The 27,938-nt window shown below is 40.9% G+C and overlaps 1 protein-coding gene across 7 annotated transcripts in view; it reads right to left on the bottom strand.

Annotated features, from left to right (window-relative positions):
* Positions 1-27,938, bottom strand: part of KLF12 (KLF transcription factor 12) — a 248,325-nt gene that overhangs the window by 83,053 nt on the left and 137,334 nt on the right. For all 7 annotated transcript variants that reach the window (XM_074815525.1, XM_074815528.1, XM_074815529.1 and 4 more), the window contains one exon: positions 12,751-13,294. In XM_074815525.1, coding sequence (XP_074671626.1) covers positions 12,751-13,294 — 544 coding nt within the window. The remainder of the gene's footprint in view (positions 1-12,750; positions 13,295-27,938) is intronic.

Below are 27,938 nucleotides of genomic sequence, written 5' to 3'. Positions count from 1 at the left end.
GAAGTGCTACTTCTGCCTTGTTTCCTAAATGTTCCTTCTTGAAAGCAACTTCAAGCATGAGAATTATTACTTATTTCATTACTTCTTCAGTTTTTCTTGAAGTGAATCTCATTACAAGAAGTTATATATTTGTATCTGCCCAATATTTAGATGTTGCTATACACAATGCTTTTGTGAAAGCCAATGTTTGTAAATAAAATTAAAACTTTAACAAAAACCTATGTATGCGACACTTTGTATTAACTGTGGCTTAATCTGACTTGCACTACAGCAAGTTTTAATTAGTTAGTTCAGAAACTTTCTTAATGTTTAAACCTAAGCCTAACTTGAAATCACAACAGTTGTTTCATAATTTAGTCTGTATTAGAGTTATACACCAATTTTGATCACTTAAGCATGAATACACCTACATAAAAAGAGACAGTATAAATGTCTATGAAAAATCTTACGTACTTCTGTCCCTTCCAGGACACGTTGTTTTATTGCAGATTGCCAGCTCTTAAGATATTATTGAGACTCCTATGATACTTGGTGGTGGTTTTAGGTTACCGGAGGAACGTGCCAGGATGAAAACTCTCAATTACCTTCTTTTTGTTTCTGGTCAGCGAGGTAAACTCCTAACACAGCCACAAAGTTGCCAATGGGGTTGTGTTTTTGCATCTAGGAATACTTTGGCCCACCAGGCATGGTTTGCCCCACCAGATGCCAACTTTTGAGCACATCACAAGGTGCTGTTAAACGTGAGCCTGGTGAGAACAAAAGGCAAGGAACGGAAATGTATCAGTGGGCAAATTCAAAGGCGGGCAATTCAAGGACATTTTTTGTTAGATTTTTGCAGTGACCCTAACTAAAGATGGTAATTAAATTAGAGAATGATCTAGGGATGATTCCCTTATTTTTAATGTCAGCCCATATACATATGCTTTTTTGTCTCCCTCTCCATTTGTGACCTCTTCTCTGCTTGCAGACTTGGGTAGCTGAGTCGTTGGGGAGCTGAGGTGACTAACCAGGAGGCTGAACTTCGCTGCTGCCAGCTGGTGTAAACTGCCCTGTTTTCTCATCAGCATGGCTGCAGCTGCTGCGGGGACAAACAGCCTTTAAAGCTATTCTCCTCCCCCAAATGAGCCATGTGAATAACCAACTGGCCGAAAGCCTAACAGATATCTCCTCCTCACCACTCACTACAGTGTGCAAACTGCAGTACAGGATTTTTATACATTTAGAGTTCATGACTCCTACTTATGTCAACAGCTTTGACTTTCTCTTGGACATCTAAGAACAACTGTCGAACTGCTGGCACCAAGGTTTATAAATACCAGCAGTAGTTCATAAACACTGAATTAAGAGTAATTATTGGCCTAACAAACATCAAACTGGAAAGAATGAAGAGATGAAGGGAAGAGATAATTTAGCAAATTAGATGAAAAAGGTGGAGGACAAATGAGTAATGGAATGCCATTGGCAAGCAAGGTGGAGGAAAGCTCACAAAACATGCCACAGCGCATTTTAACCTCCCTTCATGCTGTACCTTGCTCTGACAAGCAAGCTTTTCCTTGAATTTAAGACCATGGGTCCAGAAGGGACCCAGCTGGGTCACTGAATCAAGTCATCCCTATCACAGGCAGACACATTTAATTAATAAAGGTCAGGCCTTAAAAACGAGCTTGTTTTCTTGCCCTTGCTACTCCTCTTGAAAGGCAAGATTTGTCCAACAGATCTACCCAGTGGTTTTGTGAAGTGTGAATGAGGCTAAGGCGAGGCAAGCAAAAAGAAACAAGTCAGAGACTGCTTTTGTGGGACAAAGGTGTCATTGAAAGAGTGCACAGGAACCACAGAAGCAAGCTGTTAGCACTCCACGCTGAAAAGACTGGCAAGCCAGGGGTATTTAAGAACGTCTGCAAGTGCTGAAGGCTGCAAGTGGCCACGCTGCTTTCCATCCTTGTTAGCCTCAAGAAACAATGATCCTTTTTGCTAAAGGAAGCACAGAGAGTTGCTCTTGATGCATGTACATATATGCAATCACTTCTCAATGACTCCTTTGCCAAACTGTACCAAAAAGAAGTTTCCCTTTGGGCAGAACGAGCAAATTCACTCTCTGCACTTGTTTTATGGTAAGATGTGCAAATGGGTCTCTCATAAGATGCATACCAGCCTGTAAATACTCCAGAACTTGGTCTACTATCATTATTATTGTATCTGCCAACTGTCAGTTGCCAGTAGGAAAAAATCTGACCTGGATCAGATAAAAGCTTGCTTCTATTTCTATTGAACTGAACAGTTTCTTGGCTTTAAAATTTATGCCAGACAATACCTGATCCCGTTTCTCAGGACAAAATTGCCCCTTCTGTAATGCTGGAACAGATTTAAACTCACACAGCAACTTTCTAATGAGCACTGATTGAATTTGTGCTTTCTGGCACACAGCTGTGCCATTTTTGACACGGTACAGCATTAGCCATGTCATGGAAGCAAAATCTCCAGGAAGGATCCAGCCTGCCATTTGCTAAGGGCAGGTGAACCCCTCAGCACAGGATGCAGTCTCCACCTTCCCAGGGGAGTAATGTGAGCACAGGGCCATGCCATCAGGCTATTTTTCTCCTTCTCCGCTCTCTAAACTTGTGCTTCTGTCTGCATTGGGGCATCTCTTGGGAAGGGGGGACTCTGAATTTAAATCCCTCCAGGCTGACAAGAGCCCCGCATGCCGCCCTCGCTTCTCACACAAGTGCTGGTGTTATTAAGCTGTCGGGTAAATGCTATCCCCTGTTTGTCATATGTGGGCTCCACCCAAATACATCCTATTCTCTTTGCTTCCTTCCAGTGATTCTTTAGGGATATGCAGCTCAAGTGCTCTGACCTGGTTGGGTAAAGTCAAGTGTCGTCAAAAATCCTGCAGTTGGATGCCTGTAGTAAATGGCCTGAATCTGGGCCCTCTCAGGGGTGAAAAGAGCCATATGCTGCTATCACCACTTACCACAACCTGATTTTTTTTTGTCCAGACAAATTCCCTGTGACTGAAAGGGATGAAAACTCATCCCATCAGTAGGCTCATGAAGACCCACTAGAAGTAATTTCACGCCTACACACTATCTTTGATTTAAAGGCAAATCTGAATCCCTTGGGTTAAAGATAAATTAAATATTTAAGAGCAGGAGAAAACTAAGTAACCATCAGGAGTTCTGCCTCTCTTTATAGCTAAGCCACATAGTATTAACTAATGCTGAAATGACTCATTATGAGATGATCCTTGCTGGTGTGAATGCAGAGAGAAAATTTCAGCATTCTGAAATACTGAAGCCTCTGGCTCACTTTATCTTAATACCTCAGTTTTCTGCATTAAATTAATTTCTCTGCTAATAACTTTGTAAACATACATACATGTAGGCCTGCTGATACGCCACAACATAACAAAAAATGTATTTCGCTTCATTGCTCTCTTAAAATAATTAAATCTATTCCTGCTTTTTGAAAGGATTTCCAAATTCAGAGCCCATTAGCTTTTGTTTCACATATTCAACTCCCCACCCTGCTTTCTCTGAGGGATGCCTAATATTCAACCCGCTAGTCAAAATGATTGTTCATGATGGGATTTCCAAGTGGCCCTGACATCCACACACTAGACTTGCCAGCCACAAGCAGGGTTACACAGGTCTGCAGTGAGGTGAGTATTGCCAAGACGTGTGCTAGGTGAGACGTCAGCCTGGATGGTGGGGAGGCCCCTCTGGCCTTGCTAGTTCTAATCCACGTCCGGGTGATGTGTTTGCTCTTGCAAACATAGCTACAGGTTCTTATTGCAATGGAAGTTTAAGTTATGCAGAAACATGAGGTACCTCAAGCCAGAAAGGGTCATGTTTGTTGTTGCCAAATGTCTGTCTTAGAAACTCCTCTCCACTTGCTCCCAGTACATGCTGGCATTCAGCAGGTAAAAGAAGATTATCTCTAGCTGTAAGCAACAGTTGCTTTGCACTTACCCCTATTAGGAATGGAAAACCAAATACTACCCCAGACCCCAAAATTAACATTTAGAAGAATCTCATTAGTACTGCTGTTACACATGCGTGTGTCCATGTCTGCAGAGCATGAAGGAGTGAAGTAACAAAGAGACATTTGCTGCCAAACTCCCAGAGGAATGATATTGGAAAATATGGTTAAGAAAATTATATGGCACTCATGCTTTAGCAAAGTATGCTATTAATCTGCCAGCATCAGAAACACTGTGAAACAAGTAGTTTGAACCTAATAATAATAATCTGCCACTTGCAACGACCCCATGACCCAACAGCACCTAAGAGTATGTTTCCATCAGCCCCCATCCTCTCTCTGAGCCCTGGACCTCAGGAGCTCGGTGACACAGGGAGGGGAAGGGAACAGTCTCTCACCTCCTGTCTTCAGGCACCTGCATTGCAAACACAAGCACCCCCAACCCGCCCATACAGCCAGCGGAGGGAGATGGGTGCCTTCAGGGGTGCTGAGCCCACCCACCTCTGTGGACTGCACAGGGAATTCAGTGGTGTGAGCCCCCCTCCCTCCTCTTGCCAGGTGCTGGGGCACCAGCCTTGGCAGAGGAAAGTGGCTCGGTGCCCCCTTGAGCTGCTGTGGACCTGCTCCTTGCTGGAAAGAGGAAGAGAGTAGCCTTTGCCATGCGACTCTGTCATGCCTTAGTTTTCTGGGAAAGGAGAAAAAGTGTCCGAGGGATCTCAGTAAGCGCCTGAAGATAGGACAATGGCAACAGCACTGCGCGGCCTCGCTTGCTCCCACTCTCTCCCCACCTCCCACTGTTCGCTTAATGCCAAAGAGGTGCCTCAGTCCCCAGCAGCAAGGCCGGAGAAAATGATCTTTGGTCTCAGGGCCCTAATGGGGAAATGTGCAAAAGAAGTAATTCACAGGGGGACATAGTAATTACCATTAAACCCAATAATCTGCCAACAGATATGAATGCTGCAATGTCTAAACCATTACTTTGTTCTCTACATTCGGCATACGGCATAGTTCGGTACCTGAAATACTGCAAGAAGGAAACTGCTGGCCAACAGTGACTTCTTTTTCTCGCTCTTAATCTGCCACTGTTTCAAATACCTCTGATAAAAAAATGCATCTGGGTGGATCAAATGCCAAGTAGAGGGACCGACCCATCTCCATCCTTTTCAGTTACTCTTGCAAAATAGGTTTTACAACTGTGCAAGCCCAGCCTCACACTGCAGCTTGATGTCTGAAGCAACTGAACATCCCCCTCCTTGACAGTTTTTTTTAGAGAACAGGAGCCCAGCATGGATTTCCCCAGTAGGAGAATGTCAAAGGAGAACGTCACAGACACCGTTGTGTGTTTTAATGGTGGAAGCAACACTTCCGTATGCAGATGTACAGGAGCTATTTGAAATTACGCCCTCGGAGATTAAGTGTTATACTCAGGTTTACCTAACATGCTTTAGGAAACCGAATCCTGGCTTTATGAACCTAACAAATGCACGGGAATGACAGTATTCATTACTTTCTCCTCCTAAGCTGGTCCATATTATATAAAGAACATATATGACATTTTTCTTCCCATTTAAAGTTCATTATAAGTACTTTATGCATTGGAAAAATGGTCTGAATGCACCTATCAGATTTTCAATCAAAACAGCTTGGTGTCTGGGCAGCAGAATTGGTCGATTTATTTCATAAAACTTTATGTACAAAGCAGCAGTATCCACAAACGTAATGGTCAGAATATAGAGTCTACAGGGGTAATTTTTATTACAATTTATAGCAAGATTACCCATACTCCACAGTTTTAAGATTTTATTGAGATTTTATGGGACTATATGGCTAGAGCAGTTAACTGCACCCAGCATAGCTATAGTTCACAGAGAATGGGAACTGGCACTGAACGCACAGTGTAACTAATCTACCAGAGAATATTAATTGCTATGATCCAATCAAAGGCAATATTTAAAATCATTTCACCAGTCAAATAATTTGCCATAAAGCTATAAAAGAATAGCTGTGTGGAGAAATGCAGAGGTGAGAGTGATTGCATGGATGTAATATATGCACATATTTAAGCATCTCTGTCATTGAGTTGTATACATAAACATACAATACCATTTTTTAAGCAAAGGACACTTTCTCTTTCTAAGCTATTGAATGCCACAAGACCTCATCTACAGAAAAAACAAACTACTAAGACTACTGAGATTTATATCTCACTGAGCATCCAATATACAAATACTCTATCACCAGAAGTAAACAGGGAAAAAAATAAGGACAGAATATATTTAATATTAAATAAAATATTGCAGAGCCACTACAAAATGGTAACAGTTTGCAACCTACACACTGCCAACAGTCTAGAGATATTTTAGACACCAAAAAGTTTCCAGCAGGTTGGTCCAAGGCACAGTAAAATCCAAGACAGGGATAAAATACATGAGAAATTTTATGCATGTGTTTCTGCTGGATCCAAATTTGTGGGATAAAAGCAACTAGATCAAAGCTCAGCCCTGGTGAGAGTAAAGAGCTGAAGGACCAGAAGCACTCTTAGCATGAAAGACAAGGAATTAACAGCTTCCAAAAGGTGCAGGGACTCAGGATATGTCACAATGGACTTCCTCATCCTCCTTATGCTGGGCCTTCACAAATAAAGTTGAATACACACCACCTCATTTGCTTCCCCAAACCTGTTCCTTGTTAAAAACATACATGATGTTAAATTCACTGTTGACAAATCTTAGAAGAGCATGTGCTTCTACAGTGGAAAAACCTAACCACGTCACTAGCGAGTCACCAGACATATGACTTCTCTGGAGATTTAAGTAGAAGACTGTTTATGGGACTCCCCATATTTAACCACAGCTACTTTGTCTTCAGGCAACCTCTTTCTCAATTTCAAATACCACAGCATATCTTGTAACCTGTGTTTTAACTCTCCATTCTGGCAAGAATTACTATTTACTCTAGTTCTTAAATATATGCACCATCTCCAGTAACACAGGTCCCGCCCTGAATGCAAAACCTCTCCTCTGCCTGCTTCTCTTCCTGGCTAGCCATTGCCAACCTGCTTCTCCTTTCCAAGAACCACTAGTATTTCTTCCAGATGAACCAAGCAAATAGGGGGAGAGAGATTCAACATTCTGGGGGGCTGGAGGGTGGAGGTGGACAGGTTGGAATACGTACAGCCGCGTAAGATTTTTGCGCATAACAAAAAAATTACAGCTAAAGTAGAAACTCTCTGCCTTAAGGCAACTCAAATCCAAAATAACCATCTACTAAAATGTAGAAAGGATAATCACTTCATATGAAATAAAAAAGGCAACACTACTGGTTTTAATTAAGAGTCTCTTCCATAGCATAATTTATACAAACAGACCATATAATCTGACCTTTAAACATATGGAATGGCTGTCTAAATTTCTAGTTTTGTACTACAAATTGGGTTTACTTTTGTGGAATAAACTACAGTAGGCAGAAATAACAGTCTGTACTTTAAAAAAATCCACAGCAGTGGGTAATGTAATCTAGTGGTATTACCTGTTACAAGTTGCAGAAAAATCCATAGCAAAAGGTACTGCATTTACTACCTATTAATGTCCCCACAGCGAGGAATATGGCATGTGTAAAATGCGAAAAGACACAATCTGTGTATTTCTGCTAGGTCTATACAGAGCCATAGTAACATAAAAACAGTCCATGACAATGTCATTATGGATGTTTACGTACACAGGAAGTAGATGAAGTTCAGTTGGCAAATTTAAATTTATAATGTTCTGACCACTGGATTTTGCAAGTGGTTGTGTCTTCTGAAAACTTTAAAACCCATAAGAAACCAGAAACTTGTAACCCGAAACCCCAAGAAATATTGAAGTTGCACAGGTCCTTGGTGCACCACCATCAGCGGGGAGCTTCTAAAAGGCTCTTCAATGAATGGAGTAACTCTTCTGAACTACAGAAAACAATTTTTAAGGATATTATCTTTGGCAAAACCTGCTGCTAGAGGGACATGATTTGACAGTAGTATTCATGGATATCTTCTAAAAGCAAAGCAATGGAAAGACTTGAGGTAATAGGACTATATAGGGGAACATCTTGCTGTCATGGCGGGCCCTTCCCATCTATCCGAACCTCGCCTTGTTCCCCTTCACTCTGTCCAGACCTCTTTTCTATCCTCCTTTTGCTTCCTCCACCTTCCTCTGTGTCCAGCCCTTGCCCACTTTTCCTCCTGATCAAGTGCACACATCCATAGCCATCTCACCACCTCTCCTTTTCTCCCCCACCCCTTCCATCCTGTCCCTCTCCCCACCACCGAGCCCCTCCCAACCTCATCCTTGCCTTTACCAGCTACAATTTTTTTCACTTTACCCTTTAGGGGACTCGTAATTTTTTCAGATCTCCAAACTTGGCTTGGTTTCTACAAGTGCTTATAAAGACAAAAAAAAGGACAGTGGTCCAAACCAAACTTGAGGTTCATGGAACAAAACAACAGAGGTTCTAGAGATTTTCACTAAAAAAAAAGCTGGAATGAATTTTGCAACATGGAAAATGCTACATTTTTTTCTCTACACTCATCTCAGGAAGACTGGAATAGTTTTTTCTTGAAACTTTCCTCAAAAAGAAAGAAAAAAAGAAAAAAGAAATAGCCTGAGGCAGACATACAGCATGGAAAATGTTAGCCTAAAGGTTAACACATAGACAGACTTTGAGCAGCTGAAGCCAGGGTTTTAAGGGAAACCATCAGGCAACCTTATCTATAGGTGCTGCTACCTGCTGTGCCTCTAATTACACCTTTTAGCAATCCTCCCCATTGCGGAAAAGGGAGAAAAAAAGGTGAGGAAAGAGTTTTTCATGGGATTTTATTGCTCTGGAATACTTTAATGTATAATAATGTCTAGTGGTCGCCACCTACTTCACTCAGAAGAAAAATCTCCAAGCGCTTTTTAAGGCTTTGGATGACAAAACAACAGTGGTGACCACTGAAGGAAGTGAACTTTTTCTCTTTGCCACGTTGTAGGGGGGTGGCAGAGGGTGCAGCCTGGACCCACGGTGCCCACAGGGACTTGAGCCTGACTCTCATCGGCTCCGTGCCCCAACACCCCTAACACATTACTACACTTCGCGCAAATGAAATAACGCAAGGATTAGGTTGTAGGGGGCAACTTAGCTTGTCAGGAGAGGAAGGTCCACAGTCAGCAGGGGAGTTGCATATAACTGCATGTGTGTACACACATATGTGAGTATTGTGGGATTACAGAACAGTGATAGAAATTTGTAGGAATTTAGTAAGATTTTGTAAATGCCTAGTGTTTTATTACTGATACAGAACATATCGCCACTGATTACATTCTAATTATGTGTTGTTAATGAATTCCTAAAAATCCTTCGATCCTGATTTTGATTTACACTAGGTGAACTGAGAGGTTTTTTTCCTGCAAAAAGCATCAGTGTGGTAGAAGGGTGCTTTTATTGCATGATACCCCCAGATCTTGTTGCCCCCCTTGGGGTGTAGCATGTTGTACAGGACCTGGCAGGATGCTGCCGGCAGCTCATATATACAAGAGCTAATTCTCTGCAAACCCATCCGGTTTTCAATGCTGCAGAAAGGGTTTGGTTTAATGGAAAACCTTGCAAGTAAAAAAAAAGGGAAAGAGGAGGCAGGACAGAGAGCAGAAACAAGCAGCACAGGCAGAAAAGGAGATCTGAGACACTCCTGAAGGAAGGTGTGACACAGAACACCAGGATGAATGATGCCACAGAGAAGGATGCACAGTGGCAGAAGAGAAGATGACAGTACGGGTTAGAAATATTAACAGCGAAGGAGGAAGAAAATAAACTGGCACTCAAAGAACAGTCAGTAAGATGGGAAGGACTAGAAAAAGTGGAAAAATAGAAAAAGAGGGGGAAACGGTAGAGGAGGTAGTGATTTCTTGTGCTGGAGGAAAGAGAGAATTCAATAGAACATGAAGAAGGAAGTATTTGCTTGAACTGCCTAGAAAAGCAGCTGCCAGGAGGACAATTTTATCTGACAGAGAGGAAGGTGGACTGGGAAACATCAGGGGAAGCAGAAAGCCACCTGAGCAAAATGCCTGGAGGCAGGATTAGAAGGATGGTAGTGGCCTGAGAAGGTTTTGCAATAAAATTAAAAATGCAGTGGTTCTAGTCAAACCTGGAAAGAAGAGGAAAATTCAGCATGAGGAAAATAAAACTGGGAATAACAAGGAAAAAACCTTTCTCTGCATCCTGTTTCTTGCATTTTTACCCTAAGTACCTGTATCTAGAAAAACAGAAGTCTGAACTTAAGTCTGATGTAATTTTCAGTAATTTTAGCACTGAAAGTATCTCTGTTCAGGAAAGTGCCTAAATCTCATTCGAGTGAAAAGGACTTGGACACAGGTTAATGTAAAATATAACTTAAAGCGCTTCCCAACCAAACCCCTGGATCATCAGTATGGGCTCTGATTTAGCACCAAAGCTGCAACAACACAGATTATGAGACAAATGCTGCTTATACTATCTGTGGATTGACTTTGTTTCAGTGTGTGTATTTTTTTTTGTTTCTGAAAATGATCAACGTTCATGTAAAAGTTGAAAGTTGTGACTCTAGATGATTCTCAGCATGCATTTTTCCTTCAGCTGGTAAATTAGCAACCAATTAAATTTGACAGCAATGTCCTGTTAGCATCTGTGTACATTTATTTTCTGCTTTCAGCGTGAGAGCTGACCACTGAAGGGAAATTAGTCTGCGCATATATGAGTTAATTTGTGCAATATAATTGCATTTTATTATTTACATTGTTTTACATTAAAAAAAGAAAAACACACTCCAGCAAAAGCTGACAAAAGGTGACTACCTAGAGTGGATCGTTGCCCATTATTCTTCTGTTGTATTTATTCAAATTAACGTGAACATTTATATCAAAAGAATTAGCGATAGCAAAATGGGTACAACTGATGAGGAAAAAAAACAAATTAAAGAACACTTAATCCCTTCTTTTTCTTTAGCTGTACATTAAGGGCTGGTTAATGATCTCTGCCAATAATAGCACAAAGGCAATACTGTCAGGGCAGCTCAGGAGGCCCGGAGCTCACAGGCTGAAATCCCTATGGCACGTTAAATTCTGGAATTTTGTTGATGAAACTGGGGTAGCGAAGTTCCAGTTTTACAAGATCAGGAGGAGCTTCCTATAGAGGAGACTCTTACCAGAGCCAACTAGCACCTCTGAAAAGAAAACAAATGGGAAAAATTCTGGATGAGCTCAAGGTCAGGTGTGGCTCAAAAGCTCCAACAGCAAAATACAGACTAAAACTTTCCTTGTTCTTTTTTCCCCAAACAACACGGGGAAAAGTTCTGTTTTCATTCATCATTGCTTGACATAATGGCACAAAGTCCTAAAATTACATCACTGTATGGAGTGCAATAAAACTTCTTAAACTGTCATTCTGAGGCTTAAAACAAAACCCAGATCAGCTGTGAGCTTGTTTCCTATACCCAAGCCTGTTGAGAGGGCACAGTCCACACTCGGGTAACTGAGGGAACAGGAGGAGAACCAGATTTATGGACAACAGAATGCTACTAAACATCAGAATGACCCATCACTATAGTCATGTACAATAATACACAGTTGCCACTATATCAAAACCAGACATGAGTTGAAGAAAAAAGGTCTTATAGTTGTAGAGACCTGTTCATTATGTAATTAGGTACACAAGAGATGTTATAAGATGTATTACTAAATGCCCTGTAGTCTCGTAAGCCCTAAAGTAAGGTTATCTGTCAGTACCCTCCCTTTCCGCCTCAAGCAATACCTCATTTCAGGGAAGAATTAGCCATACTTTATTCACTCACATGTGATGAACCTTGAAATGAGTCTCTCTTACTCCTTTCCTCATGTTCCTATCTCTGTCACTAATGCCTTTTTTATAAAGCTATGCTTTTCGAAGTATCTGGGCACATCTGTTTTCTCTTTTCTCCCTCCACCCATCATGTCACCATCTCTAACAAGTTTTTGTTCCCTCAGTAACTGTTATGTTCTCATTTTTTCATGCTCTCCAACTTCCCTTTCTGTGTTCTTTGGACACCTCTCCAAGAGTGTATCTGTCTTTCTGGCATGTGCTTTCTTCCTCCCTTCACACCTCCACGTGCCTCTCAGGTCCTGTGTCTGCAAAACTCATTCCCAACATATACACTCTGTGTGGCTTCCTTCCCCTCTGCTGTTTAATCTGGAAGAAGAAACCTAATTCAAAGTATTGCACTGCCACTCCTTGAGCTTAATAAAACCAACCTCTCTGCATCTGCTACCACTCTTTGGTCCAAAAGCCTTTTCTTCACACGTTCCTACAGTCCAACAATTGCTCTCTCTTTGCATGGAAACAATCTCTGCGACATTCATTCCCTTGCCAAATCTGTATCACCTGCTGAGTGATTTCCATGTTCATCTATGATGTTTTATATATTGTCACTATTCCATACTATTCCTACTTCTTCAGCTTCTTCAGCTTCTGAGGAGGATTTATCTACTCTTCTCAGGACAAAACTTGCCACGAGTTGTCTGAGCATCTAACACCACTGCTGACCTCAATCTTTATAAAAATATTTATTTATTTAAAAAAGCATCTGGGATAAGACTTTTAAAGTTTCTTCCCGATACTGCAAGTTACGTGTCTTTTCAGCAAACGACACGGTAAGTTTGGAAACTAATAGCTTTATAATGTTGTTACATTTTCCTCATATGAGAGCAGTTTTAGAGATGCCACAGATGCACAAAACTGGTTCCACCTTACCTTTGACGTGGCTTCTCCCATCCTCCAACAGTGGGACTACTATAGTGTTGTTCATATTCCCAGGTGATCTCACAGCTGTATAGACAACAGGTACCGACTGTACCACCACAGGGATACGGTGCACGTGACTCATTTTGTTGGACTGCAAGTTCATGGGGCTTGAAGGTGGTACTGGATGGATAATGTGCAAAAACTGCTGGCCTCCAACACCAGATGCAGAGGCCACAAGAGGACCTGGAGTTAATACTGACGGTACAGATGCCGCTGAGGATACCGATGTTATTACTGTGGGTGATGAAGCTGGCCGACTAGAAGAAGAAGAAGTAGAAGTAGAAGAAGGAGAGGAGGCTGATGCTGTCATGGAAACCGGTGAAGATGAAGCTGCTGTAGGAGATGACCTGGCTTTGTTTATTGACAAGTCCACTGGTTCAGTCTGTGTTTGGAAATGGTCTGTAGATAATGAATCCTCCACGGGGTCTGCCTTCATGTTGTTTAGTAACAAGGGTACAGCTTCCATATCTGGGTAGTTGTGGACGTTTGGAGACTGTTGAGGAAGGACAAAGGGACATAGTTAGATATGGGGCTAAAGATGACTTGCACACCCTATTGCTAACGTGTATCACATAACTTGGTCATGAAAGCCACAGGATTTGTTTCCTTTTCTTGTGTCAGCTCATAATTTTAAAGGACAAATCATGCTAGAAAGCACAGACATGTTCAGTTTGAACAGAATATTAAAATTCTACTCCCATTTCTTAGAAGGTGACAGGATTAACTGTACAAAATCACCCTGTTTCTTTGCACTACACAGTCATCAGTGACAAAAAAATTAATATCTCTGCAGGTAACCACTATATTGACAGGACAGTTCTTCCCAACATCTAACTTTAAGCTATGGCACTACTTTCTTGTGTCATCTCCAGCGGACATGAAGAAAAACTGGACACCGTTTTTCAAACAGTTTTCTGGATGCTTGAAGACTGTAATTTCCCCCTACTTGTCTACCTTCTTCCAGACTAGGCAGACCTTGCTTCTTCTTTCTGCCAAAAGTCATCTTTAAAAGAACAAGCCTTAGCACTGTTGCTTGCTCTTTGCAGCTATCTTTGCAGTTTTGTCCATACTGCTTTTCAGAAGGCAGTGCCCTACGCTAAACAAAGTCCTTTAGTTCAATGTCTGACTTTCTGCATTCTGCAGGGTTACTGATAATAAACTTACAGGTCAGTACAGAGCCCCACATTTGTACAGTTGCCCTGTTAGAGGCAGCAATAGCTACAGCGATTTGTTACTATGAATAGCATGTTAGATAGCCTTCCCCATGGTTATAATTTTTTTTATTTTTCCATACTAATTAAGAATAATTTTCCTGACTTCATAAAATAATTTTATGGTTTAGACCAACTTTTTCAAAGCTGGTTGGTCAAAATTTATTCTAGACTGGTGCCATCTGCTACTTTTATAGTTTTATTCCTTATTTCCATCATTAAGGAGGTTAATAGAATTTTTGAATAATACTAGGCCAAAGACAGATCCCTGGAGAAGCTCATTTGATGTATCTTTCCTTTTTGACAGTACATCATTAATAACTACTCTTTAAAAATGTTTTCTCAAGTAATTTTTGATAGGCAGAGCAAGGAAGGAAATGCCCATTGATAACCTCGTAGTAAGACAAAGCACAGCTCTCAGCTCCTCAGCTAAGAGTCTCCATGGCACTGCACCGCAACAGAGCTTCTCTACAGGCACACACATGCCGTTATGTGCTGTAGTATGGAAAACCAGCCTCAATAAAAAACATTTGCCAAGCTACTTCAAATCTCACTTGACCCAAAGCAATTATTCCATATACAGATCTAACAAGCAATCTTTTTATGGTACCTAAGCAACTCTAAATGCATTCTCCAGATTATAGTATTTACTAAGTATCTAAAAATATTAAGTCAGAAATATTTAAGCCACAAATATTTTAGTTCGTCTACTCTAAATAAGCTAACAATCAAGCAAGCTATGATTTCACTTTGGGATTTTTATAAGCAACTATGTTAAATATTTTTATGGAGAAGCCTCCTGGTTTTGAGTCAAAGCCAAATTTCATTACAGAATGGAGTTCTATTGCAGAAGGAAAATAGAAGCACTAATATTAAAAATTGTAGTAACAACAGCCTAAGTGGATATTATCCCTGGAGTGCTGAAAGATGAGATTTTCTAGTAGATCCCATCTATTCAGCTGATTTAAACTCGTTCTTGGATCTGACATTCTCCACAATTTGAAAGCAAGAACATCTATGGAACAGCAAGTCTCTTCCTCTATTCATATACAAATCAACTTAAAACAAAGGGACCTCAATTCATCCAGCCCCAGGACCCTGCTGTTCTGCTGTAATACAAATAACAAAAGCAAAAAAATCCCCTTATAAAGACAACAGGAAGTTCTGCTAAAAAAGAAAACAGAGTAAAGAACAGGTTACTTTTCAAAGTGCATAACCAGCCATGAGTAACAAGGTTACGAAAACCTCTTCCTCAAGAAGGCAAAACAGCCTGTAAATCCCCGGTGATAATTCCTGGTAACTTCCTCTGAAACACCTTACCCTGGATATTGTCAGTAATGAGATTCCGCATTAGGCATACCATATGTGCTACAATAAAGACAAAGCCATAAACATACTGGCACAAGTAGTTCATTTGCCAAATCTTGACAAGTCTTACATATGCTGTAGGCAGACAGACTGGTTCTGCTGAACTAAACAGATTGGTGGTAGAGAGAAGGCAAGCAGAGAGGGACACCCTGCACAGGCTATGCCCAAATCTTCATAAGGCCAAAGGCAACATCTTCTATCTTAAATGTTTGAGAGAAGTGGGGATAAATGGGATCAACTGATGTACAAGGCAGTGCACATGGCTGGGCAAGGGTCATCCAGAAGCAGTAAAATCACCAGCTCCCTCCACAGGGCAAATAAATGTGCCATGGAGGAAATCCTACATGTCGACATACTTCCAGGCTTCCCCTGGGTGCCAGAGGCAGATTTCAAGTTGACCTAATGCTGCCAGCCTCAGCAGCACAGCTTGTTACTCTGTGAGATGAAAGATGAATTACCCTGCTACTGCTGTGCTCCGTTGCTCTTCAGAGCACCCTGAAGTGCTCCAAGGGCACCAGGGACTCAAAGTACCTGGTGTATACACATGTCAGACTGCTCCCGACTTTGGGGATATTTCTGAGACTGGACACAAGGGATCCACACAGACCTTGAAAGCAGTCCATCACCAAACCGAGAGCAGTCTGCCCCAAAGTCCCACCTGCCTTTGCAGCAAGGAGCATCAGGTCCCTTACAGGACGAGTAAGGAAGAACCTCAAACCCTTATGTTGCTGATGCCACACAAAGTACTTGTTCCATGGATAGAGTCAGTTGTCTTTGAGACAAAGCACAGGTCATGACTTACAGATTGTTCTAGTCTGTGCTAAGAACAGGCCTTTGTTTTACTACAGTAATTACACCAAGTCTTTCAGGAATTTTAAATAAAAGGAAAAAAGTATCACATAACTGCAGTCTATCATACAAATCACCTTCTCTTTTAATAGCTCTTCTGCATCTAGTTCTGTACTATACATTCCTTATATTGCATCTACCTTTCAGTAGGTACTCTCTTCTTGTCCAGAGCTGCTGGAGGTGCCATGCAGTCTCCATGTACTGTGGTAATACAGTTGATATTATTATTTCAGTCTTCAGGAGTGAAAGTAAACTAAAAACCTTTACAGTCTCTTCATGAATTTCTCCAAACAGGATGAAAACTGATATGCCCTTCAATGACCTCCTTCTCCTGTCAAAACTCTAAGACTAAGAATGCCCCTTCTTCGGTAAAATCAGGCTGTGACTGATGTCAGTCGACATTACAAAAGACAGCAGGATCCTTATCAAAACAGGATTGTACATCTCATACTTAAGATAAAAATTGTAAACAGATGTTATTTTTTTTCTGGTGGTGGTGAATGAAGAGATCTACCCCAACACATGCTCCCTTACAGTGACCTACAAGCGGTATAGATGTTTCTCCATGATCTCAGATTTTATCTAAACTGCTAAAGCTCTGTTTAAACTGTATCTGAATAAAAACTTTGAAGATTATCATTATTTTCTGAAAATTGATGTTATAAGCAAACCCTTCTCAACAATGACGACTATTCCAGAATTAGGAACTACGGGGCGAAGAGTAGCAATGAAGCCAAAACGGATGGCTGACTTCTCAGCTCACTATTTCTTAGCATCTCGCCAAAACGTTATTAACTGAGAATTAACTGTTCATTTCCCTAGATGATGAGTGTTGCTGTTAGTTTTACTTAACGGAACTACATATTTTCTAATTGAGAAGATCATAACACTATGGCTAGGATATTCAGCCATTCTGTCAGCTCGTAAAGTCAACTGGATGAAAAATAAATGGTTGTGTGTTTTCTTCTTCTGTCTCTCTATTCCTGCCGTCCTATCCTCATCTAGTGAACTGGGCTTCTTGTGGTGGTGTGGGTTCAGCTAATCGCTAGTTTGAGCATCTGAAACAGGTTTTCCCCATGTGGCTCCCTAAAGTGTCTATGTTGGTCTTGCAAACTTCATTTTGGTTTTAGGGGTCTAAACTCTGTTGTTGAGAGTTTGGCAGCTTCCAGAATATCTGGTGGGTTAGAAAGGGTTCAGCCTAAGGTCCCTCTAATGCAGTGGGCTGCCTTGGATGCAGCCCAGACCATGGAAATACAGAATGAAAGGGTAGAGCTCCATACCACTCCCTTCATCTCTCTGGTACAAAGGAGAGGGACAGCCTCAGCCCTGCCTCCAGCTGGGACTCGGAGGCAAATCTCAGCAATGCCTCTCTCTGCAACACCGCTGTCACATCCTTAGGCCGTTCACCATCCACTCAAATCTAGGCTGAAACAGAACTGGAAGGCAGGTTAAGATGGCTTGCTGCTAGAAAAGCTGCAGCCTCTATTAGTCAGTGCTCTTGGCTCATGCTTTTTGTGCCTGCCCTTTAAAGCAGTACACCAGTATTCTCTGCAGTGCTCTCTTTCATTAGCTTGTCATTAATAAACACCTCCAGGAACATAACACATGATTTCCCTATTCACAAAGCTTTTTTTGGCTGTGTAAAAAAGCATTCCTTACTGCCCTCTTCCCCAACCATTACGGAAAAACCACCAGTCAGCTACGCAACTAGCCAGAAGACCCTGAGCAAAGGATGGTGAAGTTATGTCTGATAATGTCTTATGTGCTGGATGGCCATCCTTTCCTGCACAGTTCTACTTCATCTTCTTTCCAGCCCCCTGAACTCCACTTCCTCTTAGCTTACTTGGGAGGAAATTTTCCAAGAGCCCCTTTCCACACTCTTACTCTACTCATGGCAATCTTCTCTGTGTACCAGCATTGTCTCCCATCCATGACCAGGCCATGAAGAATTCAGTTTCCACAAGCTGAGGTTAAAACCAGTGAAAAACCAAAGATCATTTTGTTTTCAGCAACTCATCCTGATGCCTTGCAGTTCATCAACTTCACAGGGTACTAAGCTTCAGTCAGTCTTTATGCCTTTGTGGAGTTTTATTGCGCCCGCACAACAGAGTTTACAAACCTCCAGCCATCAGTTGTCAGCTTTTAAAGTGTTCTTCCTTTCTGGCAGCAATCTCCCAAGGTCAAACAATTTGTAAGAAAGCATACCAAAAAAGCTGTCCTTGATGACGGAAATTGAACAGACTAAATTTAGCATTTATAAAATAAGCCGGCTTTGAGGACAGGAAGTTAAAAAATAAATTGCTAAGCATTTAACTCTTCAGTCAAATCACACAAAACCCCTTCTTGGTTGTCATTATGCTGCCCCACCTCATTCTGCTCTGGCAGGAGAAATTTCAGGCAGGATGATTTTGTTTTGTCAGAGTTAAAAGAGAGTGAGATGAGAAAAGCCTTCTGAAGAGCTATCCACAATTTTAACCACGTCGTTGCCACTGCCATACCAAAACGCCGAGGCTCGGTGGCGCAGGCACGCAGTCTTCTGCACAACTGTGCCTTGCTAGTGCAGCTTTCAGCTCTGATCATCACGCTTGGAGGGTGAAATCTAAAAAAACAGGAATATTCTGCAGGCTACATATTTTCTAACACTTCACAGCAAAAGAAACACATGCTAGGTTTGAAATGACAAAAAAGCACTTGCTCTAGCAAAAGTAATTTTGCTTCTGCATAGCACACAGATGAGTTTACAACTAATTCCACGAGAAGTGCAGATAGATTGGGTTTAGGATATGGTATGTTAATCTTTGGCATACAATTTCTTTTTTCCAATTAAAATGGAGCATTCTCCTAATCTTTCCTGCAGATAAAGGTAGAAAGCTCATTTCCCCAAAACTGCAGTTCTGTAGGTGCTTGCCATGAAGCATATCCGCCTGTATCTGTCCTGTCATGCCCCAGCTAGGCACTTGCAGAGTATGCAAGGTTGGCACACAGCTAGCTTGGGTAAGGAGCAGCTGGAGCACTTCAAAGAGCCCTGTAAGTTATGATTTAAGTATCTAGAGCTTTACTCAGTCTTTTTTGGTTTATCTTGCTCATCCAGGAGTGAACTCTCTTTTAAATTACGGGAAGAGATGTTTTTGAAAACACCTTCCCATCACGAGAAATTACATTCACAACAGTCACACTCTTCTGCCTGAAAATCTCCATTTCAACCAAAGCAACAAAATACTCTTAAGAAAAAGAAGTAATATGACCTGGAAAAAAATGAACTAAACAACCTCTACTTGAAACACTGCTGTTCGCCTGAAAAGAAGACACACATCTAAGACTCAACTATGCTCACTTTCAGATGCGGCTATCATTATTAATCTGTACATCAAGGATGCATCAGTATAGTGGTGACAGACAGCTGTATAAAATCAGAAGGGCGAACACGTAGACAGCTGAAAACTAAAACCGAACAAAATACTTAATAATTTGTTTCCAAATGCAAAAGCACCAAGTGAACAAGCATTTGTGCCTTTTTGCTTGAGGCTGCTGCTGCAGGCCTTCCCAGGCTGACAGAACCACTCAGCTCAGATGCATTGGACAAATGCAGGAGGTCACGCTGAAGAAGAGAGTAAAATGCAAGACAGCTGGATCTTTCTGCTTTTTTTTCTGGAAGCATAAATTAAAAAGTGGCTTACTATCAGAAGAAAATTTCAAGAAATGGTTGTTCAGGGTCAAGGTTAAATTTGTGTTCCAAGAAAGAAAAGAGATCTCCAAGAGACAGCACTCCCAAGTAAGGTTGAGTCAGAGTCTGTTACAACAACTCCCACTGAAGCTTTTCTAAAAAGCACCAGTTGGCACCGAGAAAGACAGAGGGTTGAGTCCAGGAATTATTAAAATAAAAAGAGGTTCAATGAAAATGCATTTAAACAAATTGGAATCGATTCAACAGGAGAGACTGAGCGATATCCACTTTAAAGTACTCGTGATTCACTTAATGTATCGTTATCTCTGCATAACACTTGGATGTTTGATTTCAAAGTGGATGTTTCCAACCCTCAAGGCCTAAAAATAAAATTTCTGGTCTCTGTGAGTCTGAAGAGGCAAAAGAAACTCAGCACATGCTATGAGGCGCAGGTGGCCTTTGTTAGCAGTGTGGTTAAATGTGTAGAACCTCATAAGATGCCCAAAAATAAGAGAATTAACTAAGAGCTGGGGAGACCAAATTCAAAATAACCATTCATAAATAGACAAGCAAAATTAAAGCTCCAAGGCTGTAAAAATTATCTTTTAACTTTTCCTGAACAGTCACACTACAGTGTTATTCCACAACTACTTCAACAATAAAAAAGTACCATGGGCTGCAATCTTTAGTAACAGCTCAAAGTACAACCGGGGAAATGTGTTTCAAAATTAAAGGAGATCCCTATGCAAACAGCATTAATTTTTAAACACGTTTAACAATGAACACAAATACATCTAGTGCGAAATGACTTATTTTTAAATAAAACATTTGCAAAGACAGAGTAAGTATTAAGGTTACTTGGCATTTAACTCTCCCGTCCCAAAACTGACAGGTTTACCAGAGGGTTTCTCCAATGGCATGTAAGGAGTGATTACAGAACAATAAACTAATCAGCCCCTGTACAATCTGGCCTATTAAATGTTAAAATGATACATTTCTTGAACATGAGGCCGAATTCTCAGTATCTTAAACTCTACGTGGGCCTGCAGTGATTTTTTTTTAAAGCAACAAAACCTACCCCCTCAATCCCTAAATCATTAACACATTCAGAAAACTAGCTGTTCAGCACAGATGTATTATTTATATTTGAGCAGTGTTACTAGAATGCTCTATCAAATGAATAATCTGTTGAAAGAAACTAATTTATGGCCATCACTTTGACACAACTGTTGAAGCAAAACAACTCTAACAAAGGTGTGGAACAGTATGGTAAGACGTTGCTTGCAATATTACTTGCTTAAACATATAAAGAATACTGGTAATATACTTGTATTCCTTGTCCTAATCCATTTTAGATTTGAGAGTTGTTTCTGAACAAATGCAGATCCCTAAATAATTGTAAAGCAGAGGTAAAATACCATTAAAAAAATTTTATTGCCTCCATTTCAGAATTATTTTGGGGATTTAAAAAACTGTTAGTTTATGAAATCCCAGACAAGAATTTCACACATCCACTTAGCAGCTCTCCTCAGAAGGTTTTCTCTCATGTTTTTGGAGTAGTTCTTCCCCCTTTTGACTTCCCTTCATTCATTATTTTCTCTAGTCCAATTTTAAATCAGAATCTTTCCATTCAGTTTATCAAAAACTTGAGTTAATAAATTTGAAACATTGATGTTTACATTAGAAAATAGTAAGAAAAATTGCACTACACATACATTGGGATTTTTTAATGCATTTGGTTCTGTCAATCAGGAGTAGTTACGTATCCTGACATGGAATATATCAGTAACTTTCTACAAGTACCTACCAAGCAGGTTTGCTGATAGAGAGGTCCACCAAATTAACAAGGCTTAGTGAAAGTAATTTTTCAAAAAAATACTCAGCAGCATTCACATTTCTAGGTGAAAATATTCAAATTATATTCTAAGATTTATTTTTATCTAACATGGAAGTAGCCAATATTTCCACACAGACCAACTTGCACTGAAAAACAATGATTGCAGCCAACAATTTGCTGGAGATCTGCAAGATCTTTCAAAACCAAAATTTTGATGCAAAGATTTGGTAAATATTTTCCTATTCTGCACTTTATCACAGAATATTCATAAATGTATTAGAAAAAAATGACTATGACAAATAATGCACGAAACTATTATTTATAACTTTTAACCACCTGCAAGGTGTTGCCCAGCTCCAGGCAAAGCTTGACCATGTTCCCACCGGCCTTGGAGCTCAGCACTCCCAAACTGATCTTGGAATTCCAAGTCATTCCTCCTTGGGCAACCAGTGCCAGGTACTGCAAGAGGACTCTGCACCCGGTAAATACAGCTGATGTGAGAAAGGCATAAAAGACTGAGCAGTTAATTCTTTTTAATTACTTCTCATTACTCAGTCTTCATTGAATGTCCTCTGTGGTATGAAGATACCCATAAACTATGGTAACATTTTACACAAGGCATCAATAATTCCCCAGCTAGCCAATAAATACATCAGCAGTGGTGGTGGAGATGCCAAGCCTGAAACCCACATCTAATGCTACCCATACACCGCAACTGGGCTTCTCTCTGTCTCTCTCTACACGTTCATCTTACTTTCCACCAGAAGGATTCATTTTCCCAAATGAACCTCCTTTTTTTGTTTACTGTCCTTCAAGCAGAAGTTTAGGTTCATTTTGCTATCCTGACCTCTCAACTGAGACTGCATCTCAATTTTGACACACTTTTCTTTACTATAATAAATATTTTGAGCAGAACTAACTATAGTTGGATTTGTCTGAAATTAAGCCTTTCAGTGGTTTGGGGGGGAGAGGGGAGAAAGGTTCACCTCAGAGAGAAAAAAAATTGAAGAAGTTTTTACTAAAACTAGCACTTTCGAGTGTCTGTTCCTTCAACAGACTTCCAGGACCACCCACCTCAGAACTGGCTGCCGGTCCTAGTAAAACAAACATGCCCAGTCCATTCACTGGTACCGATGGTCCACAGCCTGAATTTGTACAGCTGAGACCTCTCATCCTCTGAGTGCAGGTGGCTCTACCCCAGGCTCGTTAAACTGGGTGCAATAAGCTCGCCTCTAACCCCCTCAAACTTGTCCTCCTGCATCCCACTGCCTCCCTTCCTCTGGGACCGGGTGGCACTGAGGAGGACATCAGCTGACCTCGAAGGAGGAAAAGAGCCAAATTTGGGAGGAGAAGAATAACAATGGCTGGAAAAAAAGCCCTACAGAGGCAGACAAAATGCAGAGATTGGGTCTGGGGCTGTCTGAGAGAGGAAACTGATAGTTAAGCCCTGGCTGGGAAGGCTGGGATATCATCAGCAAAGAGACCAGGGCTCAAAGGGGTCACACAAGGTGAGTCTGTGAATTAAGAAAATCAGACATTTAAAATCCTAAGCAAGCCATTAGGTCACCTAATGTCACCTCAGATGCAACTGGGAGGATTATAAGATTAAGATGAGGGTGAGAAGGAAATGGTGCCCATCTCCCTGGGTGGTGGGGTGGGCTGGGAAGGCTGCAGGGCTTGGCTGGATATGAGAAGAGCATCCCAGCCTGAAGGAGAGGAGACAGGTCAAGCTTGGGGCAACCAGACAAAAGGGTTTGTGCCAAGTAAAGCAAAATGCCCTGCCAGTGCCTGGCATGGGACCTGAAGCCGCTGAGGTTCACCACTCCTCTGCTGTCAGCAGATATTCCTGAAACCCGCTGGCGAAACATCCCGTCCCTCCACAACACCCCTCCACAAAAAATGAAGACGAGAAGTGCGTATTGCAGTAACTGCCTGCTACGGGGTCTGATCAAAGTTAGCAGACAGTCCTCCTCCTTACACTGCCCAAAGGCAGATTGCTTCATCGTTCTGGCTTACTAATGTTCTTTTAACACAGCTTTTGGGAAGGGAGAATTGGGATGGCTTTCTTCCCTCCAAACTGAATGTGCTCTTATATAAACTATGAATATGTATATTTGGAAAATTAGTTTTTAATGCCTCTGGAATGGATTTTGATTCAACTCACTGCCCTGGTTTGTCACAGTACTTACTGTTACAGAAGAAAAAACCAAGAATAAAAACCTAACTCTCTCTGTGAACCTTCTCTGAGTCTTTCTATAATAAAAATTACAGTTAAAGGCTAAATAAAATAGGATATGGATTATGAGATGGACAACCTATTGTCACATGGACCAACAGACATTCAGGTACTGACCAATTAATGCAATACTCTTGAGCTGACTGTGAAGACTTCCTTGTTTCAGTTACTATCCTATGGCAATAATAGCCACTTACTGATTATTGCAAACTGATTAGTCTTCGGAAATCTCCTTTAGATGGGGACAATACAGACTACTTCCACTTTACAGAAGGAAAAATGTAGGGGGAGAATCTCAAAAGTTTTTCCAGTACTACAATATCAAAGTTTAGAGTTACAACATTAGAGCTAAAGCAATAACATTCAATAAAAAATTAAATGCATTCTAACCATGAAGTCCTATTTGTGTTATTTTATTCTTTCTGATTTTTAAAGGTACTTAATATAAATAGCATAGAACAAAATCTATCATTATTCACAATAATTTTCCTGCTCTAAAGTAGAGCCTGCAGAGTGTAACAACTTTCATAATTTGAAACTATCACATCTGAAATCTCAGACAACTGTACACACTCATATTCTTATTTCTTTATACTTTTAATCTTAAAATCAATATGTATCCCAGCAACTGAACTAAGATGAACTCAAACTGAATATTTTTTTAATAGCTAACAGTATCACAGTGATTTTTATTATACAGCAGAAGAAACTGGGTATTTACTTGTTTTTCTCAGAACAGAGTAATACAAGACTAATATGATCACTGTGTTATTAGTTATGGATGACATCACTCTAAGTTTGTTCCAGAGGACTAATTGTTTTTAAACAGAAGAAACACCAATTTTCAAAGAAGGTGTTCGTAACAGCAGTTTAGTAAGTTTACACTTCCTAAACTTGTATCAACTTCAGAATATATGACAGTCCCTAAAATTAAATTCTGTTATGAGTCAAAATTGTTGTTTTTTGACAAGTAATACATACAAAATACCAGATTAGACACCTGAAGCTAAACTGTAGGTAAAACAATTCTCTTGAATCCCCTTAAGACATACATACTTTAATTTAATGGAAACTTCTTATATGCTCCCCCTGGTGACAGGGGCAACAAGGCACAAACTCTTTCTCCCACTTGTCGAGAGAAAAAGTGGAAGAAATGGAAAAGGAGAAAAGAACCCTTTTATTTTGGTCCACCAATTATTTTTCAACAGAATGAAAAGCTTTATTTTATCTTCAAACTCTTTATAAGTTTCTATTTTTTAAAAAAAAGGGGGGTGGGAGCAATTGTTAAAATGAACCATCATTAGTGATGCACACTGACCCATTTATAATATTTAGGCAGTCAAAGAACACACATCAGTTATTTTCTGATCTTTTTGTTATTTCTTTACTTATTATAACAAGTCAGTGAAATTGAAATCAATTCCCAAGAGTTTTGGTTGACCTAAATCCCCTTTCCCTGCCTCCTCCCCACCCCTTTCCTTTGTTAACAAAACAACATTTTGTACAAAGTTTACCCTCGGCTCTTTCTCTAAGACAAATGATTTGGGCTCAATTCGGATGCCCAGGCATAGGCACATGGTGCCATCTGAGACCTCCCGGAGTACGGAAGATGGCACAGAGCTGGGGGACGGGCTCTGGCACCCTCACAGGGAGGTACTGGCAGCAGCTGGTGTATGCCAGCACACCTCTGAGGGCACAAGATGACGACGTCGGCAGCCGTGACTGATGCAAACCCCAGCAAAAGACGCACACAAGCACTTCTTGCAAGCACAGAGGAGCCTGAAGAAAAAACTTCATATTTTGTACTGGTAAAAAGGTTCTGTAATGCTTTATTTCATTTTCATCCAGAAATAAACAGACTGCCTGCTGCATGATGTTGTGTAACATCACAACAGTGATGTTAGGGTAAGTGCTGTCACACATACCCATGTTAGATGCAACAGGACATAACACCTGGTACTGGTTATGGAGCTGATGCTTTGCCACATCACTGAAATCACTCCCCATATTTGAGTCAAAATTATTGTTTACAGTCAAAGAAATAAAGTCCTTAACTGTGTGCCCATTGACTGAGAATTTATTGTTGCATTTTTAGATGCATACAGAGACACATGGATTCGCCCTACTCAACAGTCAAAGCTTATGTGAAGGATCCAAAGCTCCTGAGCATTTCCAAATACTTACTGCTACTTCCTTACTCCTACTTCAAGGAGCACCGCCGTTTAGGGCCAAGTCGATCCCTACATGTGTGCTGCTCTGCTGCTCTGACTCAGAAGGAAGCCTCAAGTTAGATGTAAAACCAATGTGTTGATTTAATTCAGGAGGGGTGCCTGAGGTAACTTTAAAAGGAGTATAAATTGAATGGTTCTATTTTTCCACTAACCATTGTTAACCATGCACAACCAAATGAAGATAAGCACATCAGATACATCCCTGAGTAGACATACTCAAGTTTCTGCTTCTCCTAAGATACAGACACCATTTGTTGACACGTGGGTCTTATGTTTAAGATATTTTACAGCACTAATTAGTACTGACAACTCTTACTATATTACAAATTAAACAGGAGAATTCACACTTAGGTATAGGGGTTTTTTTTCCCCTGAATTAAGAAGAGTATCTCTAGCTTTAATATATACATAATTGCATGTTACAGCCATGAAAATCTAATGTGAGAAAACTAAAAGCTGTAAAGTGCAGCTGCTTCATAAATGGCTTGGTGTCTCACAAGTTTGCTTCAGTAATTCAAGGCTTCTACATTCAAGCAATACAGAAGACAGCTTCTGACACAGAGCAACACCTGAGCAGATAGGGCCACGGTTCCTCTGTGGCGTTACCTGGGGCAAAGCCACAGCGTAAGTGTGCTGATCAGCTCAGGTACCCCCTTTTGCTCCATTTAAAATCATAGAATGGTTTGGATTGAAGGGACCTTCAAAGATCATCTAGGCCACCCCCCTGCTGTGGGCAGGGACATCTTTCACTAGATCAGGTTGCTCAAAGGCCTGTCCAACCTGACCTTGAATGCCTGAAATGATGGGGCATCCACAGGTTCTCTGGACAACCTGTTCCAGAGTCTCACCATACTCATCCTAAAACATTTCTTATGTCCACTCTAAATCTATGCTCTTTTGGTTTAAAACCATTGCCCCTTGTGCTGCCACTACAGGCCTTGGTAAAAAGTGTTTCTCCATCCTTCTTATAAGCCCTGTTTAAGTACTGAAAGGCTGCTGTAAGGTCTCCCTGGATCCTTCTCTTCTCCAGGCTGAGTAACTCTAACCCTCTTAGTCTTTCTTCATAGGAGAGGTGTTCCAGCCCTCTGATCATTTTTGTGGCCCTCCTCTGGACCAGCTCTAAATGTTCACCCTATGGTATCCTCATGTCACAACAGAAATTACCCTTCTTGGTTGGTACAGAGCCAACCACTCCCTCACCTGCCAAAAAATATTCTAGAGGCATAATGATAGTATAAATAAAAATCATGCTTGGATAGCCTATATAACACCCTTTTGCAGTACTCCCCTTGCTGCTTCAACAGCTTGTTTAGTCCATGATTTGCAACCCATTACACATGGGCAAGTTTGCCAGATATTTCTCATCTTTACAGATACATTGGTCATGTCAAGGAGCTCATCTTGTGTGTATTTTGCAAGCAATAAATGTCACAGTAATTGCCACACCAGCAAAGAACAATGGGTCTACCACTTGCACCTCCAACTGTGAACAGGCCAGTCTTCCAAAGAAAGGTTGAAGCAGCTACGAAAATGAGCAGGTATGGAAAATTCTGACAAGGAAGGTTTTCTTATGCCTTCATTAATTATAGACTATAGAGAGTTAAGCATTTAACTCTGTACAAAAAAAAAATGTCCCCAACAAATAAACCCCATCACACTGAATAGAAGCCCACCTAACTTAGCAAGTAAGTGGTCTCTCAGAGCAGCAGAACATCCCACTGCCTGTCCTGATGGTGCCTGC

The sequence above is a fragment of the Strix aluco genome, chromosome 2 (genome assembly GCF_031877795.1).
Source record: "Strix aluco isolate bStrAlu1 chromosome 2, bStrAlu1.hap1, whole genome shotgun sequence".
In the NCBI taxonomy this organism is placed as follows: Eukaryota; Metazoa; Chordata; class Aves; order Strigiformes; family Strigidae; genus Strix; species Strix aluco.
Note: the sequence above shows the minus strand (reverse complement) of the source record. Positions and strands in the feature narration are given on the sequence as shown.